The sequence below is a fragment of the Bos indicus genome, chromosome 13 (assembly GCF_029378745.1).
Source record: "Bos indicus isolate NIAB-ARS_2022 breed Sahiwal x Tharparkar chromosome 13, NIAB-ARS_B.indTharparkar_mat_pri_1.0, whole genome shotgun sequence".
Lineage (NCBI taxonomy): Eukaryota > Metazoa > Chordata > Mammalia > Artiodactyla > Bovidae > Bos > Bos indicus.
This window is the reverse complement of record NC_091772.1, coordinates 26,755,413-26,773,676: the sequence shown is the minus strand read 5'-3', so window position 1 is coordinate 26,773,676 and position 18,264 is coordinate 26,755,413. Positions and strand designations below refer to the sequence as shown.

Genomic DNA, 18,264 nt, shown 5'->3' with positions numbered 1-18,264 from the left:
CCACCTGGGAAGCCCATTTAGCAGCTTGCAGTTGGGGCTGTACAGTGGAGTAGAGAGAGCTGATTTCATCACCTCATGGCCTGTCGGCTTTTCTAGAACAATGGGCTTACTTTAAAGACCAGCCACCCAGCAGCAATCCCGCTTCTGGATATAGACCCCAAGAACAGAGAGCAGGGCCTCCGGGAGGTATTTGCACATTCATGTCCATGTTCATGGCAAAGTTATTCACAGAAGCCAGAAGGTGGAAGCAACCTACTTACAGGCTGGATGACAATTATCTTCTTGAAATATAATCAAGAATTTCTTACTATTTTCATTTTTCTTGCTATAAAAACTTTATTTATTTTACTTTTTATGATGAAGAATGACAGATGCAGGAAGGAATCTTCCAGGGCTACAGAAGGAAAAGGCTCTGCAGCAAAAGACCCAAGAACACAAACAAGTGCTCCCAGGGCAGCATAAAAATGAAGTCCCAGTCAGCCACTAATGGGGGGAAGGAGGCCAAAATGGGGAGGAGCCCGAAGTGGTCACTGGGCCCAGGGACATGGACGTGCACTGGGACACAGTGGAAACTCTTCCAGCCTAGAGCTGCCTCAGGGAAACCAAGAGGAGGAAAATATTAGCAAGAATCATATCAGCAACGTTTGTATACCGTAAGGAACTTAAGAAGTTCATCCTGATTGGAAGGACTGATGCTGAAGCATTGGAAGGATTGGAGGCATTGGAAGGACTGATGCTGAAGCTGAAGCCCCAGTACTTTGGCCACCTGATGCAAATAGCCAACTCATTAGAAAAGACTCTGATGCTGGGAAAGATTGAAGGCAGGAGGAGAAGGGGGCCACAGAGGACAAGAAGGTTGGATGGCATCACTGACTCAATGAACATGAGTTTGAGCAAGCTCCTGGAGTTGGTGAAGGACAGGGACGCTTACTCCTTGGAAGGAAAGTTATGACCAACCTAGATAGCATATTCAAAACCAGAAACATTACTTTGCCAACAAAGGTCCGTCTAGTCAAGGCTATGGTTTTTCCTGTGGTCACGTATAGATGTGAGAGTTGGACTGTGAAGAAGGCTGAGCACTGAAGAATTGATGCTTTTGAACTGTGGTGTTGGAGAAGACTCTTGAGAGTCCCTTGGACTGCAAGGAGATCCAACCAGTCCATTCTGAAGGAGATCAGCCCTGGGATTTCTTTGGAAGGAATGATGCTAAAGCTGAAACTCCAATACTTTGGCCACCTCATGCGAAGAGTTGACTCATTGGAAAAGACTCTGATGCTGGGAGGGATTGGGAGCAGGAGGAGAAGGGGACGTCAGAGGATGAGATGGCTGGATGGCATCACTGACTCGATGGATGTGAGTCTGAGTGAACTCCGGGAGTTGGTGATGAACAGGGAGGCTTGGCGTGCTGCGATTCATGGGGTTGCAGAGAGTCGGACACGACTGAGCGACTGAACTGAGGGAAGCCTGGTGTGCTGCAATCCACGGGGTCTGCAACTGAGTGACTGAACAACATCCTGATTGAATGTTTCCAAAACAGCTCCTTTCTCCAGAGAGGCTGGGACCCCACTTCAGTCCTGGGGACCCCAGTCCTTGAGCTGCAGCTAAGTGTGAGCTCAGTATGGTGCCCTGAGAGAGAACACGCAGCTCGACCAGGACACACAGAGGGCCTCGGGGACAGAACACTCATTCAAGCAGCTGAACTTGGAAACTATGACAAAATCAATGAAAATCTTGTCTCTGAAACTGAACACAAACAGGGAGCTTTTGGGGGCTTCCCTGGTGGCTCAGTGGTAAGGAATCTGCCTGCCAATGTAGGGGACATGAGTCTGATCCCTGATGGAGGAACAAAGATTCCATGTGCTGTGGAGCAACTAAGCCTGAGAGCTGCAAGGAAGACACAGCACAGCGCCCCCTGCCAAAGAATACCATATATTCTTCTATATCTTTTGATATACCGATAGATCTATATATTTCACTTATAAACAAAAAATCAAAACTAAAATTATAGATAAGAGGTAAACAGTAATGAAAATATGTTAGCGTCTATGGAAAAGGCTCAGGGAACTTTCCAAGATGGCTCAGTGGTAAAGAATCTGCCTGCCAGTGCAGGAGATGCAGGACAGCTGGGTTCGATCCCTGGGTAGGGAAGATCCCCTGGAGGAGCAATGGCAACCCACTCCAGTGTTCTTGCCTAGATAATCCCATGGACAGAGGGGGCTGGCGGCCGTCCATTGGGTCACAAAAGAGTTGGATTCCACTTGGCGACTAAATAACAACAACAGAAAAGAGGGAAACCCAAATGCAGAAGAAAATCTGTAGACATGGATGTATTACTGGAAAAGGGCAATTCAGCATGTAAAAGTAGGGAAACCAGTTGGCAGGTGACTGTTGCCGTTGGAGGGAGCGGGCGGCTTCCTCTCTCTGGTGCCTGCAGCCAATGAAGGCAAAAGGAGGCTCTTCCTAAGCCGTGCGGTGTGTGAGAGATGCAGACTCACTGCTTCTGTTCCTTGCTTGCCTAGGTCATCCATGCTCCCGTCTCCAGTTTGTAGCACAGGCTGCTGCGGTGGCATCTGCCAGCCTGGGGACCTCTGTCTCAGGTGGCTGCTGCTAATAGGTGATTATCTGCTGTGTCCCTGGCGGGCCCCGCTCTAAGCCCAATCCAATAAAGTCCTTATAAATGAGTTTACTGGAATGAAACCTGCTTCCAGGTGCTTCAACCAACTCCTGGCTCTCTTGCAAAAGTGCCTGGTGTTAGTGGATGGTTGTTTAAACAAAGAAACTCAAAATTGAAAACCCCTTAGTAGGTTCACAGGGGAAAAGAAATATGGCATAATCTGTAGGACATATATCAAGTGAACCTTAAAGATGCATTCCAATATACAATACTCAATCGTACCCAACTCTTTGCTACCCCATGGACTGCAGCATGCCAGGCTTCCTTGTCCTTCACCATCTCCCAGAGATTGCTCAAACTCATGTGCATTGAGTCAATGCTGCCATCCAACCATCTCATCCTCTGTCTTCCCCTTCTCCTCCAGCCTTCAATCTTTCCCAGCATCAGGGTCTTTTCTAATGAGTCAGCTCTTCGAATCAGGTGGCCAAGGTATTGGAGTTTCTGCTTCAGCATCAGTCCTTCCAATGAATATTCAAGATCGATCTCCTTTAGGATGGACTGGTTTGATCTCCTTGCAGTCCAAGGCAATCTCAAGAGGCTTCTCCATCAAACACCACAGGTCAAAACCATCATTTCCTCAACTATCAACCTTCTTTTTGGTCCAACTCTCACATCCATACATGACTACTGGATAAACAATAGCTTTGACTATACAGACCTTTGTTGGCAAAGCAATGTCTCTGCTTTTTAATACGATATCTAGGTAGGTCGTAGCTTTTTTTCCAAGGAGCAAGCATCTTTTAATTCCATGGCTGCAGTCATCATCTGCAGTGATTTTGGAGCCCAAGAAAATAAAGTCTGTCACTGTTTCCATTGTTTCCCCATCTATTTGCCCTGCAGTGATGGGACCAGATGCCATGATCTTAGTCATCTGAATGTTGAGTTTTAAGCCAGCCTTTTCACTCTCCTGCTTCAACTTCATCAATTCACTTTCACCAATATACAATAGATGCGGACAAATACTGTTTGATTCTACTTATACAAGATGCTAGAACAGTAAAATTCATAGAGTCAGAAAGTGCATCATTGGTAGATGCCAGGGGCCAGGGGTTGGGAGGGTGGAATGGGGCCTTAAATGTTTAATGGGGACAAAGTTTCAGTTTAGGAAGGTGAAAAATTCAGGAGATGGATGATAGTGAGAGTTGCACAAGAGTGTGCAACTTAGTGCCACTAAAATGCACAGTTGCACGCATGCATGCTAAGTCACTGCAGTCGTGTCTGACTGTTTTCGACTCTACAGACTGGAGCCCTCCAGGCTCCTCTGACCATGGGATACTCCAGGCAAGATCCTGAAGTGGCTTACCATGCCCTCCTCCGGGGGATCTTCCCAACTCAGGGATAGAACCCACATCTCTTACATCTCCTGCATTGGCAGGCAAAACATACAGTTAAATATTATTAAAATACTGTATTTTATATTATGTGATTTTTACCACACACAAAATACCTTAGTTTATACAAAGAGCTACCCAGGATAGCAAACAATCAGATTTATAAAGAATATGTGGATCAGGTTGACTTGCCCATGGAATTTCCATCAGGAGATGATTCTAACACCCAGGAGGAATTTGGTCACGGCACAGTCAGGGATAGAAGAGAGCAGGCACTGGCCTGGCTGCTTCCTGTCACCAAGGGCTTTACATATATTTTCTCACTGAATTCTTTCTATCCCCTGCAATAAGTATCACTAACTCAATTTTACAGATGAGGAAAAGACTTTCAGAATTTATCAAGAGAAAGGACAAGATATTATTGAGGAATAGGGAATTCTGTCATTAGTCAAGAAGACTGAAAGGGGCTGGTGGCATTTTGGAATATCTGCTTCAGAGTCAGGGTGCATAAGAGACAAAGAATTCAGCCAGGCCTGGCCCATTCCTCCATCCCGGGATTTCTTCACTGAGCTTTGCTGTAATTATCAGATTAATGGTGTCAGTGGGTTGGAGACCTTCATACAATAGATTTACTCCTAGAGTGAATCATCTCAAAATAAATTATTAGAGCTCGTTGTGACAGGAACAGAAAGAATTAGTCAATACCAGAATTGAATTTCCCACCCATGCCTAACTGTGAATGGTTCATTCCAAAGATATATTTTACCTGAAACTCCATCCACCCTTTCAAAAAAGTGAAGTGAACAGATGCTTTGTTTTTGCAAATTTAACAAGCATATACACAGCACGAGGGGAATGCTTTCTTTTCCCCTTGGCTGCTGAGGAATAATGGGAGCCATCTGCTCTTTCCTGAACATATACCAGCCTGAGCTCAGCCAGCTGTGGCGATCCACAGTGAGGGACAGTCTCTCCCCCTAGAATAACATCTCAACAATTCAGAGGGAATGGAAACCTTATGCAAAAAAAATTGGGGGAGGGGGAGGACCATGCCTCGGAGGCTTGCAGGATCTTAGGTCCCCACCCAGGGATCAAACCCAGGCCCTTGGCAGTGATAGCCCAGAGTCCTAACCACTGAACCTCCAGGAAATTCCTGCAATGATTTAAATAAAAATGAATACTAAAGAAAATCCTCTTCTTTACCCTCTTGATCTCTACAATCCTAAAACAGACTCATAAGGAAATAAAGAGAAGTCTAAGGACATGGAAGCAGCCTAGATGTTCATCGACAGATGGATGGATAAAGAAGAGGCAGTACATACATGCAACAAAATATTACTCAGCCAAGGAATGGAACTGGGTCATTGGTAGTGATGCGGATGAACCCAGAGACTGTTGGGCAGAGTGAAGTAAGTCAGAAAGAGAAAAACAAGTATCATATATTAACCGTATATGTGGAGTCTAGATAAATGGTACAGATGAACCTATTTGCAGGGCAGGTATCGGGAGAGAGACGTAGAGAATGGACATGTGGCCATGGGGGAGGAGAGAGGAGGGGGAATGAACCAAGAGATGAGAAGTGACACGTATGCACTACCGGGTATAAAACAGATAGCTGATGGGCAGCTGTTCCACACGGAGCTCAGCTCAGGGCTCTGTGATGACCTAGAGGGGTGGGATGAGGGGCTAGGAGGGAGGTCCAAGAGGGAGGGGATATGTGTATACACATAGCTGATTTACTTTGTTGTACAGCAGAAACTAACACAACATTGTAAAGCAACTCTGCTTCAGTTCAAAATAAATAAAGAGAAGGCAAAAGACTTGTTGGCAAGTTTTTCTTTGGACCAACTAAAATCTGAATTGAAAGAAACTCTAGGAATCTCTCCTTTTCTTGAGTTTGTGTAATTGAGTTTTCTTGGAATTCACAAAGTTATCACATTTAAATAAATTAAAACTCCTCTTGAATGTCATTTCCCTGGCAACTGTAGCAAGCTTTTAATTACTTTTTTTCAGAAGTGGAGAATCCCCACTTTGTATTTACTTGTGTTTTCCTGCGCTCGTGCTCCAAGACCAGCGATCCTGGGCAGGAGTGACCTTCAGTGTAAGATCTTTCAATGGTTCTTTGCCACTTGCTTTTTGAGATGTTGGAAACTCTTTGATGGCTTAAGAAGACCAAGCCACTCTTCCTTCTCTTGCTGTGTGGCCAGTGAGTCATTCTCCTTATGTAAATGGAAGCTTGGAGGGCATTGACTTGACTGTGCCTTGACTGGACTTGACTGTGTTGGCACTTTCCAACGAAGCCAAAACTGCCGATCCATGTCATCTCTCTAATTATCTTGGGTGCTTGTCTGAGGCAAGGATCCCCCCTGGGCAAACAGGTTCAAACAGGTACTGGGTTATTTATCCCAGTGGAGATAACTTATTTCCTCTTGCTCTTCCTTCTCTTCAGCTACCCTGGCCAGCCCTTCTGGGTCTCTTGTCTCTGCTGAAGCGAAGGCTGAGTCCTTGATGGAGGCCACCTCAATGCCTGGTCTGCAGTGCTCAGGGATGACTCACAGGATGGCCTTCTCCAGGGAGCTGCTGCTGCCACATCCTCGTTGTGTTCAGGATGATCAACTCTAGGTGGACAAAGTAAGAAGAAGTTCCCTCAAGAGCCCAGTCCTCACAGGCAGCAGCCCAGAATCCAAGTATAATGAACATATACTGACCATTCACGATGTTCTAGGCACTGGGCTCTCTTCTCCTCTGAATCTTCACTATCATCCCAGGAGATAAGTGCTCTTTTTGTCCTCGCTTTTCAAATGAAAAACTGAGGCTTGGAGAGGTTCAGGGATTTGCTCAGGGCCAGGATTTGAGTTGTTCAGTAGCCAAGTTGGCATCTGAGGCCCTGCAATGTCTCCAGGAGCCGCCTTGTTGCAGGAATGAAAATGTGAGCATGCAAGATCACATCTCTCCTGGCGGGAGCTCACAGGCCACCACAAACCCAGCCTTCTAGGCCACTTCTTCCTTGAGTGCTTGCAAATGCTCATCATACCTACTAAATCAAATTTGTGTTTATCTGGCCTTGGGAAGGAAGTTAATGGGACTCAGAGCCTCAGTGGATGTCAAGGACAAGAAGAAGCTTCTTTGGGACCCCTCTGCTTCCGTAATTAACACCTGTGGTTGTTTCATCGTAAACACTGGGCAGGTAATTTTAATACTGTTTGGGTAGGCATGGGAACTGGAATCTCTTACTATTACAGATGAAAGAAATAGCACGGGAGGTATGGGAATGGGAACATCTTTTAAGAAATTTCATCTACATTGGGGTAATACTGTTTTCATAGTCAAAACAAATCTCTTTTGTCATTTAGTCTTAAAATACATATACCAGTGATGTGGATATTTGTTCATTGCAGCTCATGGTAAGCCAAGAGAAAGAAAAACAAACTGTGATGTCTTTTGGGGATGAAGAGCTTACAATAGTAATAAGAGCTTCATGCTTTTCCCCCTGTATTCGTCTTCCTCCCTATTCCCTGCTGCAGACTTCCACTAAGAACTGACTGGGTTGGCAAGAAAAGAACTGAGTTTATTAAGTCATTTCCAATAAGAGTTTCCTTTGCATAAACAAGGACAGATGTTAAACCAGGTGTTTTTCCTAAATGAACATTTTGATATATGTTGCTGAGAATTGTCAGTTTCCATGCAGTGGCAAATGCTGTCAGATGTGTACATTTGTTTAAATCGTGGACCAGGAAACATTCTGTGAAGTAAAAAAAGAATTGCTGTTCTAATCACTGGAGCCTGGGCAACATCTAGAACATGAAAAAGCCAATAACTCTCTCTCTCCTGAAGTCGACAGAATGAAATGAAGAGATGGTTTTGATATTTCAAAGTCACAACTTCTACTCTATCAAAGACTAATTTTGATGGGGCTGTTTGTTGTTTATTTGAAACATCGTGAAAGATCTTAGGTTCTAAGGGAGGAGTTCAATGCCAACAGATGTTGGGATGTGTGTGGATTTGAAAATGAAAACATTATTGAGGAATGTGTAGCTTCTCGAAACATGTAGACTGCTTTGCTGCTACCTGTAGTGTTTTAAAGCTTACAGTCTGACTTACAAACATCCCAGTCAATTTAAGTAGCATATATTAGAAGCTAAGTGCCCTGAAATGGAGTTTGAGGGCAGGGAGAATCTGAAAGTTTTCATGGCATTAGTGGTTCTGAGATTTGTGATTTATAGGGGAAAAAACATTCAAGTTAGCAGAGTTGCTAACTCCTTCTCTTATCATTTTAGAAACGTTAGGGCACGGATGAAGGAAAGCAACAATGAAATGTACCAGGGGCCAAACCTGAGATGAGAGATTGACTTCAACTGTGTAAAACCCCGTCTTCATCCTGAACTTCTTATTGTACCCCAAACTAGAGACATCTTCCTTCTTCCTGGGTCCTCAGGCCAGAGTTTTGCGGAACTCTGGATGAGTGATCTTTCAGAGTATTTGCAGGTCTCTAAGCCTTGGTGTGAGGCTTCCCAAGTGGCACTAGTGGTATAGAACCCGCCTGCCAATGAAGGAGACATGAGACTTGGGTTTGATCCCTCAGTCGGGAGGATCCCCTGGAGGAGGGCATGGCAACCCACTCGAGTAATTTTCCCTGGAGAATCCCATGGACAGAGGAGCTTGGCGGGCTATAGTCCATAGGGTTGCAAAGAGTCAGACATGACTGAAGTGACTTAGCACTCATGCAAGCCTGTGTGTGAGCAGGGTGAAAGCTAGAACACCACGAGGATGTCAGTGGTAGAGTGTATCCTGATTTGCCTTATCAGGTCCAGGCTGCTCTATGGGCTTAAGATGCCCTTAAAGGTATTAGACTGGAGTGAAGAGATAGTACTTCGAGCAGACATATGGAGGGAGGACATAAGAGATGAAGTTTCTGGCTAATTTCAATATTGCTTATAGGAGAACCAATAGACAAGAGCCAAATCAACAGGAACACCTGACATTGCAGCCCTGGTTCCCATTATTCCCCCGGGCTGGGAACAATCTTCTGCTCCTGTTCACATCTTCATGGGTGTTGTTAAACTATAATCTTCACCAGGTTTTTGTGTGGGTTAAATAAAATGTTAGTTCACACAGCGCTTTGTTTCCAAGTGCGTGTGTTCTCAGTGGCTTCAGTCATGTCTCTTTGCGACCCCATGGACAGTAGCCCACCAAACTCCTCTGTCCATGGGATTCTCCAGACAAGAATACTAGAGTGGATTACCATGCCCTCATCCAGGGGGTCTTCCCCACCCAGGAGGGATCAAACCCACATCTCCTACACTAAAGGTGGATCTTTAACACTGTGCCACTGGGGAAGACTTGTACCCAAGAGTGTTCAACAAGTCTCCTTGTCATGTTGGCGCTGGCCAAAAATTTGTTCAGGTTTTTCTGTACCAGGCTCTGAATTAGTAATTTTTGAAGCTGCTTGTAACCTTCATGGGAGGTCATTACACTTATTTCCTCCACTTTGGTATGTACATGAAATTTTCTATAATAAAATACTTAAAAATTAGATCTGAGTGAAGGATAAACCAGGGTAGTGAAAAAAATATCCTTGAGAAGCAACTACAGAAGTAAGAGCTTTTTTTCCCCAAAGAAGACCCAAAGATGCTCTGAGCTCTGTGACAATGGAAGGACCTTTTATGCAGGCCAAGTCATTAGAAATGAGCCCCTCAACATGGCAAAGCCAGAATCAAGCATCCTAAGTCTGAGATATGTCCACATGTACACATTTATTTGGATTTAGAGAGACAACACATAAAATACTTTGATCATACACAAGTTCATATTTGGTAAGAGGATCAGGTTGTCACATGTTTATAGTTCTTTTTTTTTATTATTGTTTTCTGTCTTTAGTAATGGAGCAATGCTGGGGAAGTGTCAATATCTTTCAGAAACACCAATGGGGAACAGTATTTCAGCATAGGTAACTAATCAATACACAGCGTGTGCACTTAGCATTTGAAAACAGGAGGGCGCGTGCAAGATGATACCCACTGCTAGGTTCCTGGGTTCCTTGTTCTGCTGCTATATTTACACCCGTGCTTTCTTGGTCCATATTCTGAGCAGTAGCATCTACTCCAAATGATGCTAGCAGGGACAGTACCTGCGAGGTTGGCTGCTGGTGACCCTCCTTACTGGTCTCCTGTTCTCAGAGACACTGAAGTTGCATTCCCTTTGCATGGTGTGAAATCACACAATTCTCAAAGGAGACTTCTTAGGAGCAAGCAGAGCCAAGGGCACTCCCTGTGAGGGCTGAGGTGGAGGGCACACCGTGTGGCAGAGAGAGTACGGCACGGATGCAAGTGTGGTTCTCAGAATATCAGTATGGCCACCACACAGGAATAGACACATCAATAATATGTTGTACAAGCTTCTACAGCAACACATGTTGACTTGCAACACTGCAAATTCGATCTAAAGTGCACAACCCCAATCTGAGGGGAAGAGACAGTACTAGCAGTATATTAAAGGCAACACAGTTACACACAGGATTAACTTCCTTTTCTTTCCTCGTGTCCTTGACACAGTCCAGGAAGTCAATACCATTTATGTGTCTCTGATGAAGACATACCACACTTTTTTTTTTCAAGTATTTAAAAATAAGAAACACAATATTGCTGTCTAAATGAAAATGGCCATGTCAAATGTGATTAAAGCTAAAACCCAACTTTCCTAATATTTGTAAAAGAATCAGTTCAGTCACTCAGTCGTGCCTGACTCTTTGTGACCCCATGTAAAAGAATGGTCCCACATAAAGGCCTTTGGCACTGGGAATTTGCGGTAAAGTTCAAAACAATCTCCCTTCCTTCCTTCACTCCTTCCTTCCCTACTTCCTTTCCACTTGAGCAGATTGCAAACCTACTTTAAAGAATGTTTAAACTACAGCGATCTATCAGGCTTTTATTTTCCTCCTTCCCTGGGTTATGGTTGGTAGCACTTCACTGCATAGAATGGAGCAAGGCTCCCAGCAAACTTGGGAAAGAACCTGGAAAGGACAGGGTGTTGGGGAAATGATCTATTGATAAAAACTCTTTTCTGGAATTTCAAACACAGGCACAAATGTTCCCTTTTAAGCTCAGTCGTACCATCAAGTGAAAAAGCAGTCGATTCTGCTAGGGAGTCTGGACCCCCTAGGTAGAAGCTTCTTGGAGTAGAGAGGGGTCTGTCCACATCAGGACATTGGGCTCCAACCTCCAGGCAGGATGGTGGGTTTGATAATTAGCATCTCTGCCTCTGAGATGGGTCCTTTGGGCCTGAGACTCATGATAGCTGGGCAGCTCTGTGCTTATTCTCAACAGCCAAATTCTAGAATGCTTGGCTATTAGACAGAGCCTAGAAGGGGAGGCTTACTCCTTCATAAAATTCTGGGGCGTAAGGTTTTCTTCTAATAGTCATGCACGCATGCCTGCTAAGTTGCTTCAGTCATGTCTGACTGTAGCCAGCCAGGTTCCTCTGGATTCTCCAGGCAAGAATACTGGAATGGGTTGCCATTTCCTTCTCCAGGAGATCTTCCTGAACCAGGGATCGAACCCATGTCTCTTATGTCTCCCGCGTTGGCAGGCGGGTTCTTTACCACTAGTGCCACCTGGGAAGTCTAATAGGCATAGGAAATCCATTTGCTTCTTAGATGGAGAGGGACCAAAGCCACGCGCATCTCAAGTATCAGTGATTCCGATCCGACCTAGGGGAGAGATGTAGGGGCAAGCTCATGAAGCTTGCAGGTGGTTGGATCCTACGGTCAATGAGAGGGCTTTGCTACAGGATGAAGGATGGAGTCCTCTTCCCTCCCTCATATACCTACAGTCTTCCTGATCACAGATCTGAGTGGTCCATACAGAAAGGATGAATGCTCCTAACGTGCAGCCACAGTCTGCATATATGTGGATATATACACAGGACATATATAGTTCTTTGCTAGCACTTGGAATCTGACAGTCTGTACCCCATAAATATCTATGAGAGCTCTTGTTAGCTCCTGTTTCTCCATCAGGTTTGCAGGGGCAGAAGGATGCTTTTAGAATATTGTTTTGAATTCTATGGAGCATATGTCCTCTCTATATTCCAGTCACTTTGATCTTAATGGGACACAGAAGATAGACAAAGGGTCTTAAGATGCTATCTCAAAATCCTGGGTAACAGGACTTCCCTGGTGGTCCAATGGCTAAAACTCCAAGCTCCTAAGGCAGAGGGTTCAGGTTCGATCCCTGGTCAAGGAACTAGATCCCGCATGCCGCAACTAAGAGTCCACATGCCGCAACTAAAGATCATGTGTGTCACGACTAAGACCTGGCACGGCCAAATACATAAATCTAAAAAAAAAATCTTGGGTGAGGAGCTCATTTCCTCATAACCTCTCATGGAGTAGAAATTAATTATTTGGGATCGCAGAGATGGGGAACTCAGAAGGAAGGACTTCTGTGGGTCGGAATGGGAGGGAATCGGAATAAGCAATGGCCTGGGAGAGAAATGACTCCTCCCTGGACAGGCGATGTGGCCTCCAGGATGACGTCACTATTCTCACAGAGACACTGAAGGCCAAGTGTAATTTTCTGGGCTCACCACATCTGGAGTGTGTCCCATTCTTCTTTGCTCTGGCTGATTAGACTTTATTTTCTCTAGGAAATCCAAATGACTTCATAAGAGAATACTGTCTGGGAAGACAGCGCAAGAACCAGCATTCACCTTCTGTTTAGAACAGGCTGAACGGAAATAAGAATAGAGACGATTACCCTCATTAGTCTAAGATGAAGCTCAGCTGTCAGTGCGGGTCTGCTAAGGTCCAATGGGTGAAAAACGGAAAAGGGAGAATCTTGCTGTCGAGCTGACCAATCACTTTTTAAAGAAACTGCAGTATTCTTTTGTGTTTGTTTTGTAAGAGCCTGAACAGAAAGAAGGCATCACACTGTTAAAGAATTTCGTGGGCCTATGTTCCAAAATAAGTTTGCTAAGTGTTTAGTTGTGCCTCCATTCAAAGAAAGAGAAGAAAAAAAAAAAAAAACAATCTGTCTTAGTTTTTATAACTGCCCCTGCAGTTTGTATAACCCATATAAAATAAAAATCTATATGTTACAAAATAGGATTTCTTTTTAATATATATATTTTCCTTTTGTAAAATTATATGTATTTAAATACACTTGATATGTTACTATAGGTAAATTAGAAATTTTTTTCTAATACTATGAAAAAGGCAAGAGTTTTTTTTTTTAATTGTCAACATAGATTTTATATTTACTTTATCCTTTTCACTGTACCCCAGAGAACCTTTTATGATTCAGGGGTAATTTGGCATTATTCAATCCTACTACTCTGACTTGAAAATAAAGTTTGATTTGCACGCTATATTAAAAGTAAGGGAAATATTTATAACAATTGTAAGCTTTTCCTTATTGATTAGAACACAGCCTTTTGTCACTAATTATTACAGAGGTGTTCTAAACTTAAGAAACGATTTTTAAAAGGAATAATGTTTGGTAGTTTTTGATTTTTAAACTGCACTCTACTCTGACACCACAATATAGAAATAGATTTACTTTGGAACAAACTACAAATACATTTACACGGTTTGTGACAACTTAATTGTCTACCTAGAGAATTGAAACAGCTTAGTGAGCTAGGTTATTATAAATCCTGTCCCAGGCGTTCTATTTCTTCAATCAGGAAGTCAATGTCTTGGTGAGTTGCTGCGGGGTTTGAGATGACCATGCGGAAGAAGTTGACCTTGTCACCCAAGGGCTGGTAGCTCACCATTGTGGTCCCAGACTCCATCATCCTGGCTTTAATCATGGGAGCCACCTGCGGGAGAGATGAGACCGCTGTGATGACTGCTTCTCCCAGGGATTCTTCCTATTATCAAAGAATCCAGTGCCAAGTAGCATTTTGAGTCTTTAACTGAACAATCAGAACCATATCTGTTTTCCCTTAAAGGAACTGCTCACACTTTTTATGAGAACAGAGGGCTGCCGCTGCTGCTGATGCTAAGTCGCTTCAGTTGTGTCCGACTCTGTGTGACCCCATAGATGGCAGCCCATTAGGCTCCTCCGTCCCTGGGATTCTCCAGGCAAGAACACTGGAGTGGGTTGCCATTTCCTTCTCCAATGCATGAAAGTAAAAAGTGAAAGTGAAGTCACTCAGTCGTGTCCGACTCTTTGCGACCCCAAGGACTGCAGCCTACCAGGCTTCTCGGCCCATGGATTTTCCAGGCGAGAGTACTGGAGTGGGGTGCCATTGCCTTCTCCGGAACAGAGGGCTAGAACAGTTTAATACATCCAAGATCTCAAAGGTGCTGAAAGGAATAATCAGTGGCGGGCTATCAGGAGCTTGACATCTTATCTTTGACTTTCTACTTAGTATTTTGTGACAACAGAAAGAATCTGATGGTGGTTCCAAGCATAAAGAGTTTAGCAATACAACATTTGGGGGACTTTTTAATCCTTCAGTAAATATAAAAACATTGGAAGTAAGACAAAATTCAGAGACTGGGTACCAAGATGTAAGCCTCACTACCAAGTGATGTGTGAAAATAAGCAGATTTTTGAGATCTTAAAGCAATTTTCATTCTTGAGATCCTAAAGCTTCCTAGTTTCAAAAAACACTTTTTGTTTTATATTAGAGTATAACCGATTAACAATGTTGTGATAGTTTGAGATGGACAGCAGAGGGACTCAGCCATACGGATACATATATCCATTCTCCCCAAAACTTCCCTTCCATTCAGGCTGCCACATAACATTGAGTGGAGTTCTCTGTGCCATACAGTTGTTGATTATCCATTTTAAATACAGCAGTGTGTACCTGTCCATCCCAAACTCCCTAACTATCCTATCCCCCAACTTTCCCCCTGGCAACCACAGGTTCCTTCTCTAAGTCTGTGAGTCTGTATCTGTTTTGTAAATAAGTTCATTTGTATAATTTCATTTTATATTCCTCGGTTCATAAGATGACTTGAAACATATTTCCTAATAGTGATGAAGAATCAGCTGATGCAAAAAGCTGCACCCACAAGGATTTAACATTATGGAGTTGGATCACAGACAAGATTTCACCACATCTATGCCCGATGGATAATTACAGCCCTTGGTCCTCTATTGTGTATGAAATTAAGTTAAAATGCCTTGTGAGTGAGTGAAGTCGCTCAGTTGTGTCTGACTCTCTGACACCCCATGGACTATAGCCCACCAGGCTCCTCCATCCATGGAATTTTCTAGGCAAGAATACTGGAGTGGGTTGCCATTTCCTTCTCCAGGGGATCTAAATGCTTTAGTTCAGCACAAATGCATTTTTGTCACCAGTTTTGAGGACTCAGCTCCCAGGGCTCACCCAGGTGAATCTACAACTCTGACAAGACCTCCTTATTCCATATCCCTTGGATGTACTGCACATATTTTTATCCCTTCACATTGTCCTCAGTCTCACCATGTCACATTTGTTCTCTTTGCATAGAATCCCTTCTCTTCCAGTTTGCATCCTACAAAGACTCCAAGGCTCCACAACAGTCCTACACCATGAGGAAGCCTTTCCTGACTTCTGTAGTCCACTAGCATATTTTCTCTAAGTTGTAAGTACATGATCCTTAGCCATAGAGTCTGTCTGTATTCTAATTCCTATCATCCCTTCTCTTATGTGAAAATAGACCTCATCTTTGTACCCAACTGTAAGCTCCTGGAAGGCAAGGATGAGGTCTCTCAATTCTTTTATCAGCACAGCACTGTTTGCACATGGAGGGCTCCCTGAGTCCTTATTGACCATAAAGAGTGGCATAAGAGGAACAGCTCCCAGGATGAGGCATACATTTTAAATCATGTCCAACTATATCCAGGACCTGTACACATATTTTACCACTGGAGTTTGTAAATATAATATTGATCTTTTCAGTTCATGGCTGCAAATACATAACCAGGGATGTAGATCTCAGGGAAGCTTTGGGCTTATGCCAGATCTTTATAGTCAGCAACTCAGTTCAATATGGGAACCATGCCCTCTATCACAGTTGTATTTGTCTTACATGAAGGATAGACTCAAAGGGAATGGAGTTATGAACATGTGACTTTTGAATATCAACACTTACATGACCACTGGTTTGCAATGAGGTTTTAATCCTCAAAATACTCAATGTGAACAATCAACATGGCTCCTCAAGAGGATCAGCAGCAGTTTTGTTTTCTACCCATTTCTGGGGCCTGGTGTCTCTTCCACATTTGTAATTGAGCACCAGTTTCTCTTGGCAGATCAGCAATTTCACCAGATTCCTGCTGAGTTGTGAAGCCAGAAAAAGTATGACCTAGTGCTTATTTTCAGCCCTCATAAACATGCTCTCAGAACACAGAAGCAGGTGAGTTGTTAAAAGTCTGGACAGACCAGTTCTGTGTTTCCTGGCTCTGCAGGAAGCCACAGAGGGCAGGGGACCTGTGACCATGGCTGAAGATAGATGTTCCCTAAAAACGTGCACATCTGTCAAGGATGATATGGACACAAAAGGCCCATTATACACGCTGAGGTCCAGATCAGAGGAGCGTGAGTCCTTACCTTGGAGAGGCGGCTCAGTCTCTCTTCATTGTTGTCCAGGACACGCAAGCTCGGAGGTACGTACCAGAAGCAGACATTGGTGTGCTGAGGCTATGAAGTGGAGAGTAAAATTCATGCTCAGCCCAAACAGGCAAGTTTGAAAATGTCAAGGATTTGAAAATTTGAAAATTCCAAATTTCCAATCTGTTCTTCAGCTTCTAGATACAATCCTACTTTTAAACCTCTAATCACCTTTGAACTGCCTGACTTTCACACCATTATACAGTATTTGTGTGTGTGAGAGAGAGAGTTGGATTTATACTTCCATTCTAAATGGTTGCCCCCTCCCCACCGCTTCTCCTTTGTGATGGTCTCACTTACTTGGACAGTACATTCTTAACTTCAAAAAATATCACTGAGAAGAACTGGAATGGGGACTTCCCTGGTGGTCCAGTTCCTAAGACTTTGCGCTCCCAATGCAGGGGTCCCAGGTTCAATCCCTGGTTAGGGGACTAGATCCCACATGCTGCAACTAAGGCCTGGTGCAGCCAAATAAATACATAAATAAAATATTTTTAAAAACTACAAAGAGTTAGAATGGACTAAACTTGGGGGGGGGGCACTGTAGAAATCAGAATATATACCTTTCCATCAAACACCATTTCATAACCTTCTCGGTTTTTGATGATATTGTATAAATACTCCGCCAGCTCCAAACACTTATCAATATGTGCTTCAAACCCGATGGTCCCCTATGCGAGAGAAGAATAGAGCTTAGCAGTCAAGCTGAGGAAGGTGGGCGAGCTCTCAGATGAGATGGGGGGATGCATCTCTCAGGACACTGGTGGTCTTTCGGGCCCTTGGGCCTCTGCTCTGAGCCAGCACTTTGCTTACATGAGACCATGTGTCTAGAAGCTTTTCTGACAATTATTCCTCCTTTCATGCTGTCCACATCAGATGCCCCTGTTCCCTTTCATGTTGTCACAGCTCTCCACGGCAGAATCCCTTTCTTTCCGAGCCTCTATTCCCCAGCCAATTATTTTGATTACTCGAGGGGAAATTTTACAACTGCCACTCAGAGGAGTAATTATGGAAGTCATTAATGACAGGAGGCCTGGCTATTCTTTTCCTGCAGATAAAAAGCATCATCAGAGACCACCCATCCCCCTCAGGATGTCTGCTGAGTCCCTGCCCATCAGGTGAATTTGCCATTTCCAGATACCACTTTTGTTCACCAATGTACATTATACACCATTATAGAACAAATAGGGTAGGTGTTCAATGAATATGTGCTGGACAAAAGAATTACTGACTCTTGAGAGGCACACAGATGCTCTATTAGCCTGCCATTTTGCAAGCTTATTAGATTTACCCTTTGGGGATAAATGGGGCTTCCCTGGTGGCTCAGGTGGTAAAGAATCTGCCTGCAATGAGGGAGGCCCAGGTTTGATCCCAGAATCGGGAAGATCCCCGGAGAAGGGAATGGTTACCCACTTCAGTATTCTTGCCTGAAAAATTCCCTGGACAGAGGAGCCTGGTGGGCTACAGATCATGGGGTCTCAAAGAGTTGGACATGACTGAGATACTAACACTTGGGGATAAATGACTCCTATGTCTGTAATAGGTGAACATTATCACAGAGGTCTTTTACTTTGCAGCTGTTGGATGACCAGGATCTGGACTTGTGAAAAACAATACGACAGCCTTGGACTACAAGTATTTCACTGACAACAGGAC

At 43.9% G+C, this 18,264-nt stretch overlaps 1 protein-coding gene across 1 annotated transcript in view; it reads right to left on the bottom strand.

The window, feature by feature from the left end:
- Positions 1-9,736: 9,736 nt before the first annotated feature.
- The window catches only part of GAD2 (glutamate decarboxylase 2), a 65,646-nt gene continuing 57,118 nt past the window's right edge, over positions 9,737-18,264 (bottom strand). Inside the window, exons 14-16 of the mRNA XM_070800839.1 lie at positions 17,172-17,279; positions 16,549-16,638; positions 9,737-13,818 (exon numbers count right to left, since the gene is read on the bottom strand). Of these exons, the coding sequence (XP_070656940.1) occupies positions 13,645-13,818; positions 16,549-16,638; positions 17,172-17,279 (372 nt within the window). The 3' untranslated portion in view covers positions 9,737-13,644. The remainder of the gene's footprint in view (positions 13,819-16,548; positions 16,639-17,171; positions 17,280-18,264) is intronic.